Source organism: Bombus affinis, chromosome 13 (genome assembly GCF_024516045.1).
Source record: "Bombus affinis isolate iyBomAffi1 chromosome 13, iyBomAffi1.2, whole genome shotgun sequence".
NCBI classification, from domain to species: domain Eukaryota; kingdom Metazoa; phylum Arthropoda; class Insecta; order Hymenoptera; family Apidae; genus Bombus; species Bombus affinis.
This window is the reverse complement of record NC_066356.1, coordinates 10,666,247-10,690,640: the sequence shown is the minus strand read 5'-3', so window position 1 is coordinate 10,690,640 and position 24,394 is coordinate 10,666,247. Positions and strand designations below refer to the sequence as shown.

The 24,394-nt window shown below is 34.5% G+C and overlaps 4 protein-coding genes and 1 long non-coding RNA gene across 10 annotated transcripts; 3 read left to right on the top strand and 2 right to left on the bottom strand.

Moving 5' to 3' along the window:
- Nucleotides 1–139: 139 nt before the first annotated feature.
- Nucleotides 140–5,081, top strand: LOC126923104 (E3 ubiquitin-protein ligase MARCHF6). Of its 2 annotated transcripts, none has more exons than XM_050736200.1 (6): nt 140–307; nt 653–1,078; nt 1,172–1,948; nt 2,036–2,692; nt 2,790–3,243; nt 3,359–5,081. In XM_050736200.1, exons 2-6 carry the CDS (start codon nt 698–700, stop codon nt 4,078–4,080), a joined length of 2,991 nt encoding a protein of 996 aa, XP_050592157.1. In that variant the 5' UTR covers nt 140–307; nt 653–697; the 3' UTR covers nt 4,081–5,081. The 2 variants fall into 2 exon arrangements, with proteins under 2 accessions (XP_050592157.1, XP_050592156.1); XM_050736199.1 differs by having other exon boundaries at nt 653–1,084.
- LOC126923110 (DIS3-like exonuclease 2) lies at nt 4,944–8,779 on the bottom strand. 2 transcript variants are annotated; one of them, XM_050736226.1, is made up of 7 exons: nt 7,469–8,779; nt 7,126–7,387; nt 6,504–7,021; nt 6,137–6,431; nt 5,868–6,061; nt 5,491–5,773; nt 4,944–5,392 (listed from the first exon to the last, which is right to left on the bottom strand). In XM_050736226.1, the coding sequence occupies exons 1-7, from the start codon at nt 8,164–8,166 to the stop codon at nt 5,288–5,290; spliced, it is 2,355 nt and encodes a 784-aa protein (XP_050592183.1). In that variant the 5' UTR covers nt 8,167–8,779; the 3' UTR covers nt 4,944–5,287. The 2 variants fall into 2 exon arrangements, with proteins under 2 accessions (XP_050592183.1, XP_050592184.1); XM_050736227.1 differs by lacking the exon at nt 4,944–5,392 and having other exon boundaries at nt 5,534–5,777.
- Nucleotides 8,780–8,902: 123 nt separating this feature from the next.
- On the top strand, nt 8,903–15,735 carry LOC126923116 (glutamate dehydrogenase, mitochondrial). The gene is made up of 8 exons (XM_050736236.1): nt 8,903–9,621; nt 12,140–12,340; nt 13,111–13,344; nt 13,832–13,989; nt 14,106–14,261; nt 14,364–14,574; nt 14,667–14,821; nt 14,903–15,735. Exons 1-8 carry the CDS (start codon nt 9,192–9,194, stop codon nt 15,017–15,019), a joined length of 1,662 nt encoding a protein of 553 aa, XP_050592193.1. The 5' UTR covers nt 8,903–9,191; the 3' UTR covers nt 15,020–15,735.
- LOC126923163 (uncharacterized) lies at nt 9,442–13,843 on the bottom strand. 3 transcript variants are annotated; one of them, XR_007713062.1, is made up of 4 exons: nt 13,750–13,842; nt 11,139–11,411; nt 10,833–11,060; nt 9,442–10,506 (listed from the first exon to the last, which is right to left on the bottom strand). It is a non-coding gene; the product is annotated as an uncharacterized LOC126923163 (long non-coding RNA). The 3 variants fall into 3 exon arrangements; XR_007713063.1 differs by having other exon boundaries at nt 9,442–11,060; nt 11,139–11,408; nt 13,750–13,843; XR_007713061.1 differs by having other exon boundaries at nt 9,442–11,060.
- Nucleotides 15,736–17,665: 1,930 nt separating the features above from the next.
- Nucleotides 17,666–24,391, top strand: LOC126923135 (band 7 protein AGAP004871). 2 transcript variants are annotated; one of them, XM_050736280.1, is made up of 10 exons: nt 17,666–17,793; nt 18,055–18,184; nt 20,983–21,092; nt 21,430–21,502; nt 21,641–21,723; nt 21,980–22,183; nt 22,285–22,340; nt 22,449–22,527; nt 22,651–22,752; nt 23,338–24,391. In XM_050736280.1, exons 1-10 carry the CDS (start codon nt 17,791–17,793, stop codon nt 23,440–23,442), a joined length of 945 nt encoding a protein of 314 aa, XP_050592237.1. In that variant the 5' UTR covers nt 17,666–17,790; the 3' UTR covers nt 23,443–24,391. The 2 variants fall into 2 exon arrangements, with proteins under 2 accessions (XP_050592237.1, XP_050592238.1); XM_050736281.1 differs by lacking the exons at nt 17,666–17,793; nt 18,055–18,184 and adding an exon at nt 19,606–19,852.
- Nucleotides 24,392–24,394: the final 3 nt, after the last annotated feature.

Below are 24,394 nucleotides of genomic sequence, written 5' to 3'. Positions count from 1 at the left end.
CAGCTGGTTAAGCAATGCATGAAACTTCTTCACTTAACAATTCCTATTGAAAGAAAATTGCGTACAATTCAATAGGTATCAGTCAAATTGAATGCCGTAATTTAATGAAATCTTTACGTATTGGAATGTGTAATTTGTAACAGATTAAAAATGATAGAATACACATCGTTTAGGAAGAACAGTGACATTTTTATTGCAAACGTTGCAAGTATGTCGATGCAAGAAGAAAAGAACTGGAAGTAGCAGTAGACATTTTCAATATTTTGCACAGTAATTTTGGATTTTGTGCATCTTTATCAGAGCATGAGTAAGTAAACGATGTTATTATGTAAGTAATATTATCCAGTTTATGAAATTAGATTAAATTTTTTAAAGTAAAATTTTTTATATGTTTGATATTAAATATTCCCAGTGACACATTCCGCACTTTCGATGTAGTCTTTTATTTTTGCTCTGTCATTTTACCATTTAATGTTCTTTCTTAATGTTTCACATTTAATAATTCCACAACTTTTAACTTCTCTTGGTTGTATTTTAATAATTTAAATACATTTATGCATACGACCTTGTAACCATTATTATTTCGTTATATAGGAAATAGATATATATTCTGCATTTTTACTATACAATTTTTTAAACATTTTCCTTTCAGAAAATTGATCGTTGCTTTAGTCAGTTATTTTAAACAAAACCAAACATGACGGAGGACATGTCAGGAGCAGACATCTGCAGAGTTTGTAGATCTGAAGGTCTTGCTGATAGACCTCTCTTTCATCCCTGTATCTGCACAGGCAGTATTAAATGGATACATCAGGAATGTTTAGTACAATGGATGCGATATTCGCGTAAAGAATATTGTGAACTTTGCGGATATCGCTTTTCTTTTACACCGATTTATAGCCCAGATATGCCACGTCGTTTACCATTAAGAGATGTTATTGGAGGATTATTTTCCAACATTGTAACAGCAGTAAAATATTGGTTACATTATACCTTGGTTGCAATAGCATGGTTAGGAGTTGTTCCACTGACAGCTTGCCGAACTTACAGAGCGTTATTCAGTGGTTCTCTAGATCTGGTTCGAGTAAATACTTTCTTATAACTTTAAAACATATCTAAATTTTTAATACTTTGTGTCAAAAGATGAAGTACCCATATCTTTTGTTCACAGATAATGTCATTACCAATGGATATGTTATCTGCTGAAAATATATCATCAGATGTATTTCATGGATGCTTTGTGGTAACTTGTACTCTGTTTGCATTTATCGGTTTAGTATGGCTAAGAGAACAAATTTTACATGCTGGTGGTCCTGATTGGCTTGATCGAGATAATGTACAATTGCCCCCAGTCGACAATCCACCACCTAACTTAGAGATTCCCATGCAACAGTTTCAAGAGCAAAGAGCTCTTCAACAAGAAATTCAAGATAATAATAATGTACCACCCTTTGTTGATGAACCACCAATTTTACCAGAAAATTCAAACAATGATAATGTGGAAAACGTGGAGGGACATAGAGTAGAAGATAATAATTTACCAAATAATCAAAGAATCAATGAAGTTGAAGGAATTGGTAGAGACATTGAGCCACACGCTGCCCCCAGAAGCGCTGATCAACAAGTAGAACAACCTGTCGAGCCGCATGTAGTAGTACCTCGAAATGTAGAACCACTGATTCCACCAAGGGATGCAGAACAACCTGCAGCACCTAGAGACGAATTGGGTATAGATGGTGAACAAGCAAACGCGAGAGTTGGGGAAGGGTGGAGGGATCAAGCCCAGGGTCAGGCTCAAGGAGAAGATGAGGAAGCAAACTGGAATCCATTAGAGTGGGATAGGCCCGCGGAAGAGTTAACTTGGGAGCGCCTTTTAGGCTTAGATGGATCCCTTGTTTTTCTTGGACACGTATTTTGGGTCGTTTCATTAAATACGCTATTTATTATGGTATGCTTTGCTTATATGTTTTAAATCGTAAATATAAGACGAAATAATCAATTTTTGTCGTACAAAATGCGATGTTCTTATTTTCAGGTTTTCGCTTTTTATCCGTACTATGTCGGTAGTTTTGCAATAGCATTGCTAGATCTACAAGAATATGCAGCTGCTTCACACTTCGAAGGATTAGTAACTACATTATGTGGTTATTGTGTTACTGGAGTAGGGCTGGTTGTCCTTCATACATTAGCAGCACCTTTAGGTTTCCAACGTTCTCAACGATTATTGGGCTTATGTTACGTTATAGTAAAGGTTTCTTTACTTTCGGTCGTTGAGATAGGAGTACTTCCTCTGGTTTGTGGTTGGTGGTTAGACATTTGTTCATTAGCAATGTTCGACGCCACACTTCGAGACAGAGAATCTTCGTTTAAACTAGCCCCTGGTACTTCAATGTTCTTACATTGGTTGGTGGGAATGATTTATATATACTACTTTGCTTCGTTCATTCTGTTATTACGAGAGGTCTTACGGCCAGGAGTACTTTGGTTCTTAAGAAATTTAAATGATCCCGATTTTTCTCCTATACAAGAAATGATACATCTTCCAATTTTAAGACATGTTAGAAGGCTCGTAGCATCTGCAGTGATATTTGGAACTGCTATTTTATTAATGCTATGGTTACCTGTGAAACTCTTAAGATGGGCATGGCCAGGATTTTTGCCATATACCGTGACTATTCAGAGCGAAGCTCAGGTAAGAAGTTAATTATTAGTTAAAAGAGAAAATTCAAAATTCCTCTTACTAACAATTGTGATGTATTACTTTATTTGTTTCTTTATTTTTAAATTAGATCAGCGAATTGTCTTTAGAACTGCTATTACTACAAGTTATTCTTCCTGCATTATTGGAGCAATCTCATACACGTACATGGTTAAAAGCCCTAATAAGAGGATGGTGTCGAGTGGTAGCCTGGATGTTAGATCTCCAATCGTATCTTTTAAGAGAACAAACTGAAGATCCAGGGCCGGCCGTAATTGAGGAACCGCAACATCCTGATTTAGGAGCGGCGCATCAAGCGTTGTTACAAAGAGGAGGACCAACAGGTTTCCAACCGTATATCAGACCACGCTGGTTTCCTGCTCGTCTAATTGGCCTTCTGTTTTGTGTTTGCGTTTCTCTTGTTATCGCTAGTTTAATTGCAATGATTCTCCCTGTTTGGCTTGGACGCAGAGTTATGGCATTGTGGATGGTCGGAGCTCCGGCTCCATCTCCACCAGTATTACCACCTGCCTTAAGTGGGTCTGGTAAGTTCGCTTTTTAAAGTATGAAATGCTTATTCATCTTTCCTGTCAACATACTTGGATATCTACTTCCTCTCAAATTATCCTTCTGATCATAGCGTTGTTTTTAATATTTCAGATACCAACGAAGCCGCAGTTGCTTTATCTGGACGAGTACATGAATTGTACACCATAGCTTGTGGAATGTACGTATGTTGGGCGGCAGCAAGAGGATTAGCCTTAGCATTTTCTTGGTTGCCTCGTGGTCGAAGAGCTCTTTTAGATAGAATAAAACATTGGGCGATCATAGGTGTTAAAGCATCAGTAGCATTTTTCTTACTTATTGGCCTAATACCGCTTTTGTTTGGTCTTCTTCTTGAACTAGTCGTTGTTGTACCATTGCGTGTACCGCTAGAACAAAATCCTATTTTGTTTATCTGGCAAGATTGGGCCCTAGGTGTATTGTACACAAAAATAGCGACCGCTATAATTATGATGGGACCGGATTGGAGAATTCGTCTTGCAATTGAACGAGCATACAACGAGGGTATTCGGGAAATAGATTTGAAATTCATCGTTACAGAATTAGCAGCACCGGTAATATGTTGTTTCGGTCTTGCTTTAGCTGTTCCCTATGCTGTAGCTTACGGAATAGTCCCACTTTTAATCACGAATCTACAAACACAAATTCTAATTGCTAGACATTTATATCCTTTCCTGTTATTAGTACACTTAATATGTATTGTTATTTACTTTCAAGTTCGACAGTTTAAAAAGCTTTATGAACATATAAAAAATGATAAATATCTTGTTGGTCAGAGACTTGTAAATTATGAACATCAAAATAAGTCTCAATCGTAAGAACAGTAACAATCACATGCATTAACCTAATATATCTAGTATAAGTTTTCCTCAACGATGACAAGAATTTAATAGAAGATTCTTTAATGTACATTCTCTATCACACTTGATCTAAAAAATCCAGATACTAACTTATATTAATTATACTTTAATTCTTAGTATTATAATTTATTAGCGTAAGCGATACAAAATAAATTAAAAAGACTGTTATTCAATGTGTCGCTTTCTTGTTTTAATGCGGATACTTACATTACATTACACATTGTCGATACTTTTGATCTGAATTACAAAAATATATTGTTCAAAAACAGCAATGAATATTTTGCACGGTTAACGACTATATGTCATTTTGTAGAGCCCAAGATTCCCGTTATCCTTTTATTATTGATCAAACCAACAACTTTTGAAATATACCATAAACTGTAATTTTTGACTTTAAAATATTTAATGTACAAAGCTCTATAACTCTTCAATAAATTCTAAGAAAATAAGTTTCAAAGTACATACTGCTATGAAAGTAAAGTTACATTTTAATTGAGAACTCGTTAGTGACAAAATAACACGATCATGCTCTATTGTAAAAAACTAATGTTTAAAATGATTAATTTGAATGAAATTAAGAAATATTTATACTTTCTTAAAATAAAGAAAATCATATTTCCTGAGAAACTTGTCATTTTTCTTTTTTTTAGTTAATCATGCAAAAGTTATCATTTAATTGTGTAAATATAATTACATAAAAAGTAGCAGAATACTGAATACTAACAGATCTGAATTACTTCCACAATTATGTTTCTTTTCGTATGCAAATAAAATATATGCTTTGCACATGGTATACAGGACTTTATGTACAGATATGAAGCTAAATATAAATAAGGGTTATTTATTTGTATATGTAATAATCGTTCAGCGATTAATGTAACTGTACGATTACAAGTATGTAAAAATATTACCACAATGTACATTAATATATAATTGAAATAAATAATGTTCTTGCGAAACGTCCAATATATTTTTTCTGTCAATTCGTTAAAAATGCATCTATTAGATAAAGAAATTTTTATCATTAAATTAACATTTCACGTTCACATTAAAAATGTATAATATATAAGTGTATAATAAAATAATGTACATATATATAAATATATAATATATATAAATATTTTTATAATGGTCGTCTTCAAATTTAATTTACAGCAAAATACCATTATATTTCTATTTCCTGAATCGGTGGTAAAAGAGTGCCAGTTAATTGAAAAGATTCAGGATGCTTTTCAATTCTCAAATGCAATAAAGTAAAAACATTTATTACCTGAAAAACGTCAGGTAAATTATATTGTTCATACTGTCATATAAGCTGTTGTTATATTTAGATAATATACACAACATTAATATACTTCTTTATATTACCTGAGTAATAGCAGGTTGTTTCCAAGAGATGTTTATCGTTGGAATGGAGCATTCCGAAGAATATTCGACGAGTGCCAAATTTTCTAAGTGCGTGAAGAAAACCTTTAATTTTATGCCAAGTTGACACGATATAATAGTTATAAAATTTTCATGTACACTCAACACGATACCCATTGTAACAATAGGACCCTTTAAATCTATCAAATACATAAAGTACAATTCGTTACTTCGCTCTTGTGCCATTTTCGCATTAAATTTCTTTATATTACAATTTGCCGCTATTCTGTCTTGGTAGAAACCATATAAAAATATTAAAAATATTTCATTTATACATGTTATACTAATTAATTATTCCAGCCTTTTCCTAAGTAACTTACGATTTGCAAAGTTTTCTTGTCCATTCTTTAGGCATATCTATATTTCTTAAAGTTGAATAAAGTAAACGATGTACAACACAATCGGAATATCGTCTAATTGGGGACGTAAAATGCGTATAAAGCGATGTGTTTAAAGCATAATGTCTCAATTCCTCCTGTGCTTTCACTGTAGACGAACATATGTAGGTAGCTCGCTAAAAATGTAGAGAGTGATTTCAATTTTTATACATGTATTAAGAAGTTCTTCAAAACTAAAGAAAAAATCATACAGCCATAGCTCTGGAACAAAGATTGTTGATAACCATCATCCTATATTTCATTATTATTCTTCTTTCATCGTCTTCAGGTTCTAGTCCTTCTTCATAACGTTTCATACTAGCATGCAAAGATGTAGATGATGTAATATCTAAATGAATGCCAAATTTTTGCAGCATATCTTGCGTCGTACTGAGAATATATTTTGAGGGCTTTGTATGGATGCGTAATAAAGCAGTCTCCGGAATTACATTGTATAAGTGTTTAGCAACTGTCATATTAGCTAGCAACATAAACTCTTCTATAAGTCTAAAATATAATGTATATGCACATTTATATCATAATTTAAGAATAGTATAACTTTAAAAATATTAAAAATACCTGTTACTATCTTGCTGTTCTTCTATATTGTACGATATTGGTAAACCCGTAATTCTATCAACCCTGACATATAATTTTGGTAGATCTATTTGTAGCGCACCATTTTCAAATCTTCTCTTACGCATTTGAATAGCTAAATTGTGTAAAATGTTTACTTTTATTGACAAATCATTAAGCTTGTAATTTCCATCTATATATATATAGTTATCTGGCCAATTATATTCTGGATTTTCAATCATTTTCTGAACATGCTGGTAAGACATTTGACAGCATGATCTTATTACAGTTTTAGCAAAACGATGTTTAACAACTTTTGCATCTTGCGTCATTTCCCAAATAACAGAAAAAGCCAATTTATCCTGACCAGGTGACAAAGAACATACTTGACATAATTCTTTTGGTAACATGTGATATGTGTTATCTGCCATATATATAGTTGTAGCTCGTTTTGAAACCTGAATATCCAATGGAGATAAGAATTCCAGATAATGAGTAACATCTGATATATGCACACCAATCTAGAAAAAGAAGAATATATATATATACACATATACATATAAACAAATAGACAAACAAATGAAGTATACTCTCTGGAAATAACTCTACAGAACAGTGTAATTACTTCATAATTTCCATTTTCCAAAGGTTTGCAAGAGACTGAGTCATCTAAGTCAACAGCAGTATCAGGATCGATAGTAAATATGCATTCATCTTTCCAGTCCTCTCTGTCTTTAATATCATTTTCTGTTAAAGAATAGTCACTACTTGGAAGCTCCTTCGTTACATCTAGACTATAAGGTGTAACATCTAAATCATATTCAAATAATATTGCATTTGATTCTGCTTTTATATCGCCAATACTTCCAATTATTTTTTCAATTTTCCTGTATACCATGTAAGTGAGTATATTATTTCAACAATCATTGAAGCTTCTACTTGTTTAGATTTATAAATTTTTATCATACCCAACTGCAAACTTTGGCTTTATCCAGTCAGTTATAACAACCAAATATAATATGTCTTTATAATTTTGACACACGCCAAACTGTTTCAAAGATTTCTTACTTATCTTAACTAATGGTACACGACGATCTCTGGGATAAAAAAGTTCATTATTTTCTTTGAAGTATCCAATTGTTCTTCTTGGATGTATTTTCTCTCGTATAAAAACAACAACACCTGTTTTTTGCTCGTATCCTTTATGCATTTCCCATTTTTCTGGCTGATTTATACATGCTACAACAAAATCACCATCAAAAGCTCGATTTCTATCCCTTAGGCCAATGATTAATAGATCGCGTTGATCATCAGAGAAAGATAAATAAGCATATTCACGATTCCTGGGATTGATACGTAACTGTCCTTCTATGTATTGTGTTTCATCGGAATTTTCATTTCTTAAAAGTTTGTCAATTTCTTTTTCAGGAATATGTTCTGGAAATGTATCTTTTTCTTTTGGGACTTTAGCTTTCCGAGCTTCGATTGCTCTTTTATTTTCCTCTTTCTTTCCCTTTTCATCATCAACAAGCACTGGTTGTTCGTTAAAAGTTTCCCTCTTAGATATTTTTCTATTTTTGTTTTTATTAACCTTGTGATGAAATTTTTTAACTTTTCTAGGCTGATTTTGTATAACAGGATCTGAAGAAACTGATTTTTCTGACATGATTCCTACTTTGAAAGTGCTATTCACTTATACATATGCGAAAATTAATTACTGTCAATTTATCGTACATAATTATTAATTTTTAACGTCACAAGTATTAAAAATATTATATTTCGATGGACTATGAATACATATGTTGATAAAGCACTTACGTACGAAAAGAACTATCAAATTTTGGTTGTATTTTAAAAATGTTAACGGATCATATGTTTCTAATAATAAGATTACAACGATAAGGAAGCTGCATTATTTTTTTTAGATATTTAATATCTCTTATAACAACAGGCTATAAACTTAATAAAAATATAAATCCCGACTTAGAATTGAAACAATAGTATCATCGTTCACTCGATGTTGATTATTTGTTAGATTCGGTAGCATCTTAAAACGATACATATCTCGCATTTATACTGTTTGTGATTTAATTCTTCGGTTCTTTCCGTTGTTATTTATTTTAATTAATAACAAATTTATTCTATCATTATTTCCTCATGTTTTGTCGTTATATTCTTGGAACTTTGAAATAAAGTATGTTTTACAAAATCCGGATTACCACTCATATAACGGACAACTATTAACAACTATTTTAAATTAAAAAAATTTAATGTTCAATTGGTTATTCAAAAATATGACAATAATACCACAGAACCGCATAGGGAGATTTATTTGTAAATGTTGGCAGAATTTTGTTCGCATCGAGTGAAATCATACAGAGAATCTCGGAGTTGGTAAGTGTTCGAAGCGATTGGACCAGTTGGCGTTGGCACGTAGGGTGGTGAGTGGTGAGATAGGTAGAGTGTTGCGAACGTGGTGGAAAGGTAAAATTGTTTCGATCGGTAGGTAAGGAACGCGATTACTGTGGTAGTCGGCTAAGAGACCGAGTTCTGTTAAGATCGGAAGTGAGGTAGAAGGAACGGGTAGGGATAGAGAGAAAAAAGAAAGGGACAAGAAAAGTTAGGACATACATTGTGAGAAAAGCGTTGTAAAAATCGATTTAATTACAACGGTGACGAGATACATTGAAAATGTTTCACATAAGGAAACTAACAAGATCGTCGATTGCTTTGAAACAAGTACCGAGTAATGATGTTATTCATAACACGCTCATACGTATCGTACCGGCGTTCCAAGCACGCGGTTATGCCGATCATCAGATACCCGATCGACTAAAGGATATCCCCGACGATCTGAATCCAAAATTTTTCGATATGGTCGAATACTTTTTTCATCGAGCTTGTCAGATCGTCGAAGACAAATTGGTCGAAGATATCGGTAAACGTTCCAGGATGAGCGTGGAAGAGAGAAAAAAGAAAGTGAAGGGTATCTTGATGCTAATGGAACAATGTGACCATATCCTCGAAACCTCCTTCCCTTTGAGACGCGACTCGGGCGACTATGAAATGATTACTGGCTATCGCGCGCAACATTCAACTCATAGAACACCCTGCAAAGGAGGTAAATCGAGAGACTCTTTATTTTACCTTTAATTTACCATGCTTGCGATATATTTATTTTTCATTGATATTTAATAACTGCGATCTTGATTACACAGTTGTTGCTTACAACTATTTCTTCTATTATTAAGAACATTTGAACAAATGCAGAATTGTCACATCGTTTACACTCCCATACGTATGGGGGAAACGTAAACGAAGGAGAGGAGGAGAAAGAAAGAAAGCCTGATGGCTCATAGAATATGTAATTTTTCTCTCATGGCCGCTTAAATTTGATGTTAGCATTAATTACGTCATCAATAACGATACGTAACAGGCACGAGCAGTCTTACACTGGATCAAATTCGCTAAAATTTCATTCTGTCGAATTTTTCGAATCTAAATCCAACATATATTTAAATTCAAAATTATCTTGTTTTGTTAACATTTGTATATCTTTTGTTCGTGTCATAATTTTAGTTGAGTTTTGTGCTAGTTCCTAGTTACTTTTATGTATTCAATGTACAGTATACGACGAGACATTGGAAATGATAATTTTACGGCTTCAGGAGTTAAATGACATGGTTTTAACCTCGATTTTAATAGACAGATTATTGAAACTACGTTTGATATATAATACATAGCATTAACTTATTAAAAGAGAAACTCCTGTCATTCTGTTTTTATGTAATGAACAATTTATTTTATAAATGGAGTGGAAAATATATTTGTACATAGCCTTCATCGGAGAAATTGTAGTTTTGTGACGCACAAATAGATGATGAGGAACGATAATGTGCCAACGCTTTTCGTTCTCATAGCTTTTGCACTTCTTACTCACGAGGATTGTATTACATCAATGATTAAACGCGCTGATGCGTCGATTTACATACTAGTAATGCGATGCCTAGGATATGGCAATTAAAATCTCTTGTTAGTATATGCACTTACATATCAGATATACAGGGTGATTCAATAATCGTGGTACAGACGGTAAAGGGATGATTCTACGTGAAAAATAAGATAAAAACAAAAGAAGAAAAGGAAGAAAGAATATTCTCATACAGCGCTCTGTTTTCGATAAGATCAAATTTGAAAATTTATTTATGGGAACTTGGCTAATCGTCGAATGGTTAAAACGAGTAAAATCAGTAGGAAGTTATTCTGGAAGAGAATAACTTCGTAGCAGAATAGTTTTTTTGACGATTGTACTTATCATCATTACTGACTCACCCTACAGAATTAATTAGATTTCTTGAACAGTTGTTTATCCGATTTGTTGAGAAAGATATTCGAATCACGCATATTGAAACATCTCCTTGATATAAATTTGTACTTGAGCTCGTGAGCGAAACGTAACGGCATCTCGTGAGGTAGATCTTTTTTGAGAGCCAAGCAAAGTGAACTCGACGATTCTCCGTTGACGAAGATCATCCTTCCCCTATATTCGTCACTGGTGATCTTTTTAAAAATTACGTCGTTTTTATCATCTTTTGTCATCTGCGTGACATAATTAGAGTCGCAATCCTAATTACTTACACCTCGTTTCTTATTCACGTTATTATTATAAGAAACAGCGAATGTTTGTCTTCGAACGTAACTCATTGCTATTAGAAGATGCCGATACAACGTAACAATGCCAAGCTGTCTGGTGTTTTTCTTCGTCCCTGCCAAACATTAGCTAACTACCTTGATTCACTATTTGATTTAAGAATTTGGCACTAGCATGCCAGTGTCATGATGATGCTCGAAAGGTCAATGCTCTCATGGAAACAAATTGACGCAGCTTTTTTTTTTATTTGCACGAACCTGCTAAAACAGCATGCGTACTTATTAATTTTTCTTCGATTTTATATCATTTGTTTAGATTTTAGCCGATAACATTGTGCTTATAGCACAATTCCAGCTGCTGTTTGGAAAATTCATTAGCGAGGTCGCATACAAATATGCGCATAACGACTGATAATCATTGTGTAGGCAGCTATATTCGCGTGTTGCGTAATGTATATGTATTAACCAATACATTAGATTTTGTGTAACATAAATAACAGTAAAACAGCCTGTAGCAGTCTTGATATAGAACGTATTTTATGGCATTTTAAAATCGCCTTTATGTGGTGTACACGAAGACTTATGGGCGACTATATATACACTGTCACTATCGTCAATCATAGCTATTAGAATACGTATTCGTTATATTTATTCAAAAACACTAATTTTATTTTGTTTAGTATTTTACATTATCGTATGATATAAGCATATAAATAAAACAAATAGAAGATAAAGACAGTGGAAAATTTTCAATTTATATATATCGAATGTCAGCAGGACCATATTGCACAATTGAACATTAGCGAAATTTTACTGGTCACAAGTTACAAGTATTAATAAGTATCCTTACATAACATTAACAAGTTTCGTAATGAAATTTCGAACAAATGGAACGTTGCAAAGATATTTTGCAAATTATGAATTAATTGATTGTTCTATTTGATTTTAAAAGTATAAAATTATAGAAAAGAAATGATTGTTTGTTACAGGTATTCGTTTCTCGATGGATGTCTCGCGGGACGAAGTAAAGGCTTTGTCGGCATTGATGACTTTCAAGTGTGCCTGTGTAGATGTTCCTTTCGGTGGAGCTAAAGCCGGTATTAAGATTAATCCTAAATTGTATTCGGAACATGAGCTCGAAAAAATCACAAGAAGGTTCACGCTGGAGCTCGCGAAGAAGGGATTTATTGGTGAGATACGTCAAAATATCGAAAAATGCCTTTGTTAAAATTTACATCGAAGATGATCAGAGAACGGACGAACGAATTAAAGAAGCAAAAGATACGCGATTCTGTTGCATACTTGTACGCGGCATTATTAAATTTGTTTCGACCTAACTGTTTATTGGACTCGTTGTGATAAATTTTCTTCAGCATGTCAGCATAAAATGAACACGTTACATAAATGGATTTAAAACCAATACACGTGAAATTATTCTCTAATAACTGCTGATTGCTACGATCAGCTATAGATTAACTATCGCTCGAAAATACATATATGGATGCTTGCGTATTTTTTTCGATAGAATATTCTTTAATTTTTAAAATATTGTAACTTGCAAGTTGCCAAAAATATAAACATTGTGGAGCAGTTTTAATTATAGATAAGAAACGGAGTAATTAATCCGTTCAATAATATCGAGAATAGATTAGCCGAATTATATATTTAATTTCAATATATTATTGATAAATTTTTAAATAAACAATTCAAATCTCATATTATGTGTATCTGATAAAAGATGTTATTTTAATATTTAGTAACATTTGTAATTTTTACAATTCCATTTATTTTATTACCAAACTTTTCATATTATATAACAGAATTTATTGGATCTGGCAACTTGTAATTTGTAGCTCTTGTAAAATTTCGTCGATAATATTAGTTCAATTGAATAAGAAGGCCTTGCGAATACCCTATATTAGTTAAAATTACATAAATGTATTCTCGTTTGAATTTAAAGGACCCGGCGTCGACGTTCCTGCTCCCGACATGGGAACTGGAGAACGTGAAATGTCCTGGATTGCAGACACATATGCCAAGACTATAGGCCATGTGGATATCAACGCTCACGCCTGTGTCACAGGGAAACCAATTAATCAAGGTGGAATACATGGACGTATTTCTGCGACAGGGCGTGGATTGTTCCATGGAATAGAAAATTTTATCAACGAAGCTAATTACATGAGCATGATCGGTACGAGGACATTATTCCCTTCTATATTGAATGTCTATATGTCAATCATTTACAGCTAACACATTGACATTGGGTACTTTTTGAGTTAAGATATACTAACAGTTAATTAGAACAGTTGAGACAGATAATTACGAGTGAGGTACCTCGTTTCCCGTCGGTTAGTGTAAAATTATACATATATATGTGTGTACGTATCTCGTTTCTGGATGTTATTGCGCCAACTGTTAATATATTCACCACTTTAAAATACACCTGGCCCATTTCTGGCCATTATCTTTACTTTAATAATGGTTGCTGTAATATACTATTCATTATCTTTTCCAACTTTTTAAATTATTTTGTTAAAACACAGCATAAAAGATAAAAATGCGATAATCGTGTCAGTAGTATTATTTATGTAATTACCTGGATACAGCATACTCGTCGGTAGCAATAAGTCTCTTAATTCACTGCCTTCTTTTCTCATCGACTAACTTTTTACCATTAGGCACCACACCTGGTTGGGGAGGAAAAACATTCATTATTCAAGGTTTTGGTAACGTCGGTTTACATTCAATGCGTTATTTGCATCGTGCAGGCGCCACTTGCATAGGAGTAATCGAGCACGATGGTTCTATCTATAATTCCGAAGGTATTGATCCTAAGGTAAGCAACTATTTGAAATTTAATATAAAATAAGTGAATTTTCTCGTGTATGACGTAATAATTTTAACAAGATTATTCTACATTAATAAGATTACTTAACATAATTTATACCACAGCAACTAGAAGATTATCGTATAGAGAATGGTACTATCGTGGGCTTCCCTAATGCTAAACCGTACGAAGGTGAAAATCTTATGTACGAGCCTTGTGATATATTTATACCTGCGGCTGTCGAGAAAGTTATTACTAAAGCCAATGCCGGTCTTATTCAAGTAAAGAATTTTCTTAACATTTGTTTTCTAACATTAAGTATATAAATATATATCGTTGTGTGTTTTCAAACGTTCTTTAAATAATTGCTGCTTTTATTTTAGGCAAAAATTATAGCCGAAGCTGCCAATGGACCGACTACTCCAGCTGCCGATAAAATTTTAATCGACCGAAATATCTTAGTTATACCAGATTTGTATATCAATGCCGGTGGTGTCACCGTTTCCTTCTTCGAGTGGTTAAAGAATTTAAATCACGTGTCTTATGGTCGTTTAACCTTTAAGTATGAAAGGGAATCAAATTATCACTTGTTAGGTATATATGATCATATGTATAGATGATAAAGGTTTAATCTAGTTGGATCGCACATATTATTGTAAATTTCTAATTTTCATTAAAAATTTTAGAATCTGTACAAGAATCGTTAGAACGTAGATTCGGTCGTGTGGGCGGTCGAATTCCTGTTACACCCTCCGAAGCGTTTCAAAAACGTATTTCTGGTGCTTCTGAAAAAGATATTGTTCATTCTGGTTTGGACTACACTATGGAAAGATCAGCGAGGGTAATTAACTATTCTTTCTCTTTCGGTAAACAAATGGAAAATGTCTAAACATTGTTTAACTTCATTCTTATCGTATGACAGGCTATTATGAAAACAGCCATGAAGTTCAATCTTGGCTTGGACTTGAGGACAGCAGCTTACGTTAATTCAATCGAGAAGATATTTACCACTTACTCCGAAGCAGGTCTTGCGTTTTAAAGTATATTCTAAAGTATTTACCAATACAAAGGAAATCGCATAAATGGAACTATAAAAAGTTTCGAGCCAGTATTTTCAAGACTTTTTTCAACAATTGCTCCCAACCAGTACTGTCCAGTGTCTCTCAGTGACAAAGACCAAAGCTGCTAGTTGCAGTGGAAACATTTCGTGAATATCGTCGCACGTTAGATTCTCCCCGAATATGTAATAATAATTTGCCTAACGAATGCTCCGTTGCACGGATAAGTATACACAATGCCTGCGTCGATCGCGTCATTCGCGTCACTGTAACTGTTATGCCGTACATACGTTTATGTATGAGAAAGCGTACGAATCGAATAGTAGCGAATTCGATGTGCGAATACGGTCTGCCAAGTAGTCAATTCTGAATAAAGTACTTGCAACATGTTTTCCTTTGTAAGTCGACTCAACGAAATCAGCAGCCGAAATGAAACATCAGTGTGCATTTTTATACATCACTTTTGATCAGTGTATGATAATATGTAAGATTTGCACGTTAGTTATCGAAGACAAACGAAATGATCGTTTTTAAATTTTAATTCTCTCGAGTACACAACATATTGCAGTGATGTATTTGCGAGAAACAGTTTACCGACGACTCGCGTCTACAATCAACGTAATATGCGCGATGTATCATACGGTAATATTGTTATACATTACAAGAGTAATGTCAATAAACATATGCTCTTAATTAATACTTTTCTCATTGTTCTTTAATCCTCTTTCACTTTGCGTTAAGATAGAAACACATTACTATCGCGTCGCGTGAAATTGCACACTACTATTTTGCATATGATAGCACGTGACATCTTGGGTAGGATTGATATTTAGTACTATATCGTGTTAATAACGAAGTACAAAACCTCAAGCAGTCGTACTTCAAATTAGGAGAAAGATATAGGAAATCTTACAGTATCTCTGGTTCACGGTAAAATGCGTAGATCAACTCGCAGAAACACGAAATAAGCGCAAAGAGATTTATATTTACAAGAATATAGCCATTTATAGCAGTGTTCGCTTTAGCGCCCGGACTTTTGTGTTGTTTGGACTTTAGCTTGCGTCGCTGCCCCCACCAATTATTAGAAACGAAGTATCGGTGTAAGCTTCAAACGTGTCCCGTTACGTTACATAATTGTCTCATCGCATGACCATCGCATTAATTCTTTCTTCTTTCCTCGGTATTTAACTGATGAATGAATTCTTAGAATTCACCAATTCAGATAAGCATCTAGATTAGGTCTGGATCGTCGATACCAAAGTGGACATTACTAAAACATTCTAGCAAATACCATATATACTTCAGGATGAATGATTAAAGCTAAATTTTAATTATTGCATGGTCTAATCGATCATGATATAAAAAGAAAGAGCGCAATAAGCTTCGTGATTAGATTTTATTATATGCAATGTGATGGATCCCCTTGAGGAGGGTAAGTTTCATTAGAACATCGATAGAGGAATGTAACGATACTAATACTAGTTTTCGTAAGCAAGAAAACCATCGCGCAGGAGCTCTTTACAGACTTATGTACGTCTATGAGGCTCTTACGTAAAATTCCGTGAAGCGGGATGCGATTGTAATTTGTTCCCAACGGATTTAAAACAATGAAAATACGACGGATCACACTGGTCGAGTATCACGTGAGATCACGTAATAGCACGTGATTTCAGGTAGCGCGATAGTAATCTGTTTCTACTTTTACTCCATCTCTTGTTTTTTATAGTTAGTATCAATAGTAACGTATTAATTATATTAGTTATTTTAATAATAGTGACGTAGTTAACGTATTAATACAGTTACATCCAACTTGTTGAGAATCCTTTTATTCTAACGTTTTACGTCATTGAGCTGATAATGAGCATACGTGTCTGTCTCATTTGCCATTACGCACTACTGCACCGTTTTTATAAATCATATTTAAATTAAATATACGTTAGAAACAATCTTGTAACGCGTGCTAAATGTAACAATGCCAAAATGAGTCGCGTCTATAACGACGGCCGAATATTTTCGTCGGTATTACGCAACCTCTAAAATTCTCGTATGCCATCAATGCGATGGTTCAGGTCGTATCCCATACTATCAATAGTCCGTCAGCTATTTCATATTCCACATATTCTATAGTTGATCGTGCCGATAAATCGTAGGAGGAAAAACTGATTGCGCCGAACTATCTATATATGTATATGATAGGACATACAAATGTACGCGAATACAGTGCTCTTGACTTCGTGTTTTTCTCTACTTTTTCAAGTTCTATCCTGAACTTACTACTAACTTTCACGGCAAAGTGTGAATCGTCTCGATCGTGACGGAAAGGAAAGAATAAAAACTCTGTAACGCGAGTTGCGCTTTACAGTAGGCCTACTGGCGGATTACATATTTTCCTATACTACTAGTAAGGGCGGCGGCCGCGCATATAGTATAAAGCGTCACGACATCACGACGTTACCTTCATTAGTCTTGTTAGTTCTTTCAACGGCGCGCAACAATTGGCACAAGGTGAATATATGTTCTTCCGCTTGTTTTTACTACTTTTTCCATCCGTACCACAGAATGATCTGTAACGAAAGAATTCCGTTAAAACTCATTTTTCTCATTTTCTTCGATCATTACATTAACAGTCATGCTTATTCCGAGTATTTTGGCATGCTGTTAATCCGATATCCAACTTCTGGTACACTATATCAACGCATGTTGGAAAACTCGATAAACATGATACAGTTGTTTTAAAATTATACCAACGATCATGGTAATGGTAACAACGATTTTTATTCCTTAATCGCAATTTATTTATGTCTAAACTGCGTGTATTTTATTGGAACAATAAATCGGTTAATGTTTGCACGATCTGTATCTCGACTTTAAATTTCTATTAAAAACTTCGATATAAACTTAATTGTGCCACATATAATTGTATTACACTTATATAATTATTCTTATTATAATTATAATAATATTTTCCCCTATGTTATATTTCTCGAGTGTACACGCTATACGAATTTTAATTTAGGTGGCGAGATTTGAGTCCCGCGTGAAACCCATTGATATGTCTATACCTATGGCAACTATGAGCAATGGAAATGGATCAACGATACAGATCAATACGCGACCGGATGATATACAGAATCGTATCGTCGGTGGTGAGTCGAAGATTTTTCTTACGTTCAGAAATGAATTTCGTTTAATGTACAAATATTTTCCGGGCTACGTGTACGTTATCAAATTCAACGAAATCGAAGCGCGCGTATACACAACGTGTGCATGTGTTGGACTGTACGACATAAAATATTACTCGAGTCTAAAGAAGGTCAAATTTTCTTTACACTCCGGAAAAACGTACTGAGCTTATAGACAAGGTCGTCGATCATTTTACACGTATATTCTATCTATGTGTACAATAAACAGTTTTTAGGTACAAAAACAGAATGCCACAACGAACAATTATTAATTGTCTCGTCGATTTTCTAACTCCATAAAGATTTTTCTTATAACTACAACTATTAACAATAGGTTCCGAGTTGTAAGTGGCAAGTTTCAAGTAGAAACGACTCGTTATTGTCAGACGTAAGATTCAACAGAGGCACGAAGAAAAAGAAGAAGAGGAAAGCCACGATTCTCTCTCAAAAGTTCTTCAATAAAAATCACTGTTTCGTATGTGGACAACGTTGTAACGCTTAGCATTAACCTTGTGCATCGCTGATTCTGATAGATAGGCTATAAACACGTGTAACGAGTAGTTCCTAAGTATAAATCAATAGAAATATCTCAAGAACGAATGCGACCTGCACTGTACACGTAACAAGTAACAAATGGTACATAAATAGAGAACCGGAAGCGTACATCTATACACACGCGTGTACTATATACAGATAGCTAACAAGAATAATAATGATAAAAGGCAGTGAAGATTAATTTCTTACGTTTCCATGTTTCTGTGTATACCAGCATGGAGGACTATTTCTTAATTTCACGCGAAGATTGTCCCTGAAATGGTGGTAGATGCCCCATAGTATGTTAGAAACAGGGAAATTCGAAAAAGACTTACAGGTTCCAACAGCGTGGGAGGAGATTCGCATTTTTGCAAATAATATAAACGATTACGACGTAACAACGTTTACTAAATTAACGTAACTTGATTATTATTGTTATGTATGTATATAAACCCAGGATACGTACATATAGACAACCTGTAATAGCATATTAATGAAGCTGTCGGTTCGCGTGCTTCCAATTCCTGTTACAATATTACAATAGTTTGCCAAATGTTTTCCATCCTCGGTCAAATTGCAGACAATTATATGAAAGATATGAGAAATACGAGGAAAAGAGAATAAAGAAGGAAAGGAGAAATTAGAGGGCTGAACGATAAGGAAAAAATAGGGGGGAAGACAAGTATTGAAAACAGAAAAGGTAGGGCTGTGCGCATTTCGCGCATGTCGGTATGACTAAAGGGAGCAGAGAAACGAGTGAGAGGAAAGGAACAACAGTGAACATCTATCCGACAGAGGGAGATAGTAAAAGAGAGAGGAGAACGGGGGAAAAAAGTACTAGGAAAAGGAAAGCGAGGACTTCCTGGGTGGGTGGTTGATCGTAGACTGACTAGGCAACTACTCGTAATAAATCGCGTGACGAGTAACACATTGAAGCTCCGCCGTATTTCGTTTTGCTTCGGTCGGCGAAACAACCCACCATATCCTTCTATTTATTCAGAGTTCAAAGACACTTGGTGAGCGTAAGGAATTTGTGTGATTTTTACGCTCAATTGCCAAATCGAGTTCAATAATCGCATCACTTCGAGATGACAGGCGGTAAGCAGACATTAACAGATTAACAGAGCTATTCGGAATTCTTCGTACGATTTTAAAACCGTTAAAAACCTGTCGATACATTTTGTATCGGCGACGAATCAAATTATTACGAGTGAAATTTTATAAGCTACAATTTTATAAGTTAGAAATTACTAGCATTAGTAAATAACACGAACAAGTTTGATAATAAAGCGAATGAAACGTTGCAAGTAAACTATATGATTGTCCTATTTTTGATAGAAAATTATAAATTAATAAAAGAGTAGTTTGCAAACTATAAATTGTAACTTGTCGATTTATTAATATACATCATTTAGTTTGCAAATTATTGCACTAGAATGTTCTGGTTTATTCTTATATCGCTGTTTCAAACAATGTATGGTACATCATGAACTATGTATGTATTCTCAATTCCCATACTACGTAGCTTCGTTTCGATCTATCTCATTTGTACGGAGGCGTAATTTTCCGAATGTAGGTTGTACACACAACATCGAAATATCGATCTGCGCGTGAATATACCGGGGGCATTAGTAAAATCGATGACATTACTGAATACCCCTAAAAATACATTTACACGTTTCTTCCGTTCCTGTTTGACGACCATGAATGAACGAAGAAATCGACTATTTCGATCGATAGCTCTTAAAATATACAAAAGAGCCAAGCAATCATCAAGCATCTTACATCCTATATGGATACTTATTTGAATGGATTTTTGTAATAATATAGCCGCGCGATTTTCAAATGCTGTGTCTTTTAAAACATGTAGTACCTGGCTATCGTTAATCAGGGGCATTGACCTCTCTTCTCGTAGATCGTTAAATAAAAACAAATTAGAAATATGATATGTATTTCCCATGAGATGGAAAAGGCTGAAAATCGCTGGTGTAGTCGATACATTAATCCCTAAATAGTATAATTCGAAGAAGGGCTTAGGCAAGTTATCAAATAGTACTATAAACAAAAACTGACTCAGCTGCCCTAAAAATATGTGTACGATTTTAGCTGTGGCTAAATCAAGTGGTGACCCTATTCAACATTTTGCTTTATGACCTAATTATATCACTTCTACGAAGCAATATAAATAGGCTACTTTTGACAAGGTACTATATTTCACTATGTTTCAGCGGATGAAGAGACGCAAGTAAACACTAATACCTGCAAAAATATTCTTGTCGCATTATCTTGGATCATCGTGATTCTTACTATGCCATTTTCTCTCTTCATTTGCTTCAAGGTAAGACAACATGAGAATAGTACTTTCTCGGATTGTACTGTTTTTCCTTCGATCAAAAATATCTCGACTATCTTCTTAGCTGCAAACGTTATACGATCTTCATTCATTGTAGCTGTAACCTCGTTTTCCCGGTTATCTTATAATTAGATGTTCGATCACACTCGTATTCATCCCCCTCTATCTTTTTCCGCTTGTTCGTGCACTCCCTGCAACACGTCCGTAACATAGCTCAATGAGTATAGCACATAATTAATAAACAAGCTTATTATGTAAATTTTTAATTAAGTCGCAAGACGAGAAAAAGAAAAGGAAAAAAGAATCACCAAGAATTTTGTAGGTGGTGCAAGAATACGAGAGAGCCGTGATATTTCGTCTAGGACGACTTCTGGCTGGTGGTGCTAAAGGACCCGGTAAAAATACAATTAGGCTACGTTTATTAAATATTCATTAGTGACATGATTAGCTCGAATGATAAAAGTTCTACTGTACTGGAATTTCTATATCCAATTTCAACGGAGAATCGTTATGTGACTATGTACTATTTCTAGGAATCTTTTTCATTCTGCCTTGTGTGGATAATTACGCGCGTGTCGACCTACGTACACGAACGTACGATGTACCACCTCAAGAAGTAAGTCGCTGATCTTACGATTAGCCGATCTAATCAATCGAAATACTGCACCAGATGTTTATGCTATTTTAAACATAGATTTTACACATGTATGTATATATTTGTCAAACAAGTTTAGAAAGTAGTTTAAAAATAACGTTATTTAAAAATATTCCTTAAAACACCGAGTTCTGGCCTAAGCTTGAGCCTATACATGGTGCATTAACTTGGTTTAACGAAGAGAGAAATAATGCTAAGAGAACTTGTTTGAAATTAGGTGTTGACGAAGGACAGCGTGACGGTATCGGTTGACGCAGTAGTGTACTATCGCGTGAACAATGCGACGATTTCGATCACAAACGTTGAGAACGCTCATCACAGCACTAAACTATTGGCACAAACTACGCTTCGCAACACGATGGGAACCAGGCCGCTTCACGAGATTCTCAGCGAACGCGAAACGATCTCCGGGAACATGCAGGTAAACTGGAATCAATTTGGAATCAAGTAAGAGCACACACAACGCGTGCACGTAAACACATACACGGCTGTTCGAATGTTTGAAATAAAACCGAATGTCAGGTTTCCTTGGACGAAGCTACCGATACATGGGGAATCAAAGTGGAACGAGTCGAAATGTAAGTTTGCGCCTCCAACGCGATGCAACTGCGTCGTAAATCATAATCATAAGTATTACAAATATTATTTATATGTACACGTGCAGGTACGATAAATTTTTTCCACAGAAAAGATGTGCGACTACCGGTGCAATTACAAAGGGCCATGGCTGCGGAAGCTGAAGCTGCTCGCGAAGCCCGTGCCAAGGTTCGTTTCCCTTTCACTTCCCAATAAATTTCATTATTGATTTTCTTTCCTTCCTTTTTCCTTCTCTTTTATCGATCGTCGATCCTTCTAAATAATGAGATTCACTTTCACATGAATGCGTAGGTTATCGCAGCAGAGGGTGAACAGAAGGCTAGTCGAGCGTTAAGGGAAGCTTCGGAGGTGATCGGTGATTCACCCGCCGCATTGCAACTTCGCTACTTACAAGTACGTATTTATTAACTTGTATTTTATCGACCCGATTTTATTCATCGTAGTGCTTATATAGATTTCGATAGAATTATTTCACCTAAATTCAAATGACCCGTCCCAGCCACACCATTTCTCGCTACTCAGTATTTCGAACTCGTTCAAACCTGTAAAGTAAGTGAGAGATATTACGTCTTTCTCCCTTGTTCTCGTTTTTTCTATTTTTTCCATTGTCAAATGGCTCGAGAGTATTTTTGCGATAAAACTGCTACCTGTTCCGCCAGAATTATAATCTGGAATCCCGATTTATTAAAAGTTAAACGAGCGCTACTCAGAGTGTCTCTGCAGGCAGCTGTGATACAACCGGGTAACGGGTATTTCCTTGCGAAGAAGTAAGTCGAAAATGTAAAATAATATCTTTGGGTAAGAGGTTTTATTTTTGGAGAAAAACGATTTTGAAAATCTACTCGATTTATTAAATCAAGAATGTATTTTAAATATTTTCTTACCCGATTGTATCGCTGTTGCCGAGAGATCCACCCTATATCGTTTCTCTTACACGCTATTGATCATTATCGTTACCTTTTTTTTTATCGTTTCCAGACTTTAAACACTATTTCAGCCGAGAAAAATTCAACGATCGTATTCCCATTGCCTATCGATATGCTAACATATTTCATGAAAGCAGCTGCCGGAAAGGACTCTTAATATCTCGATACTAGCTAACAGTCTATTATCTCATCGGAGTCATCTACAATCTTCTGTGCGTAAGGAATGTGTGTAATATATAATTAACGCTATATAGCATTATATACTGGAAATCGACATAACAAGGGGCAAGGATACTTAATTTTATTGTTGGTACAATGAACAAATATTCGATGAAAATGAGGTCAGCTCCAAAAGAAGTTACTCACCATGTATGGATTACACCTAATTGATTCTCTAACCGACCGTGTACTTTTATAGCGTACTTGACTCGATCCTTTTTCCATCGATTATAGCAAAACGTTTTAGATCTCATCACCACATCACCGTATCTGTCGACCAATTTTATAACACGTCATACATACAGTGGTTACAAAAAATATCGGCACACTATTGTATTTATTATAGCATTTATATACTAATTAATCAAGTCCAAGTATATTAAATTTCGTATCATTAGTAAGGATAATGGAAATTAATTTTACTCTTGTACTTATTTATTCATGTATGTTTCGTGTATGTTCACGCGTGTACGTGTGTAGTATAATGTAAAGCAATGTTTTATAAGAATTTTATAATCCAGGAGAAGAGGAACGGACCTCTTCGAAATGTAATCTTCGTTTTATCGAACGAAAGTACAAAAAGATTCACTTCGCACTCGTGATAATTATGTATGTGAACATGTAACTTTTTCCTTCTACGACTCACAGTTTCAACATATGTTGTGAACGATATACATGTAAGTAATGTACATATGCTCAATGTCCCTGTATATTTACTACTGATACAAAGGACTGTTAAACAGAGTTTGAGAATAATTAATTTAAAAGATGTTTTAACTTTGATTTTATCAAATTTAGGATACGAATGTGTTTATATTCTTCTTATCTTCTACTTTGAAAAAATACTGTTTGTCATTATATCAAAATATTAAAGATATTAAAATATTGCT

Coding starts and splice junctions, on each gene's coding strand:
- LOC126923110 (XM_050736226.1), bottom strand. CDS start 8,166: ATGTCAGAAAAATCAGTTTCTTCAGATCCTGTTATACAAAATCAGCCT. Junction 7,388..7,468: donor AAGCCAAAGTTTGCAGTTGG/GTATGATAAAAA, acceptor CATGGTATACAG/GAAAATTGAAAAAATAATTG. Junction 5,393..5,490: donor AACAACCTGCTATTACTCAG/GTAATATAAAGA, acceptor GACGTTTTTCAG/GTAATAAATGTTTTTACTTT.
- LOC126923135 (XM_050736280.1), top strand. Junction 21,724..21,979: donor ACGATGTACCACCTCAAGAA/GTAAGTCGCTGA, acceptor GTTTGAAATTAG/GTGTTGACGAAGGACAGCGT. Junction 22,184..22,284: donor CGATCTCCGGGAACATGCAG/GTAAACTGGAAT, acceptor ACCGAATGTCAG/GTTTCCTTGGACGAAGCTAC.
- LOC126923116 (XM_050736236.1), top strand. CDS start 9,192: ATGTTTCACATAAGGAAACTAACAAGATCGTCGATTGCTTTGAAACAA. Junction 13,345..13,831: donor TAATTACATGAGCATGATCG/GTACGAGGACAT, acceptor TTTTACCATTAG/GCACCACACCTGGTTGGGGA. Junction 14,575..14,666: donor ATCAAATTATCACTTGTTAG/GTATATATGATC, acceptor TAAAAATTTTAG/AATCTGTACAAGAATCGTTA.
- LOC126923104 (XM_050736199.1), top strand. CDS start 698: ATGACGGAGGACATGTCAGGAGCAGACATCTGCAGAGTTTGTAGATCT. Junction 1,085..1,171: donor GTTCTCTAGATCTGGTTCGA/GTAAATACTTTC, acceptor TTTTGTTCACAG/ATAATGTCATTACCAATGGA. Junction 1,949..2,035: donor TAAATACGCTATTTATTATG/GTATGCTTTGCT, acceptor TCTTATTTTCAG/GTTTTCGCTTTTTATCCGTA.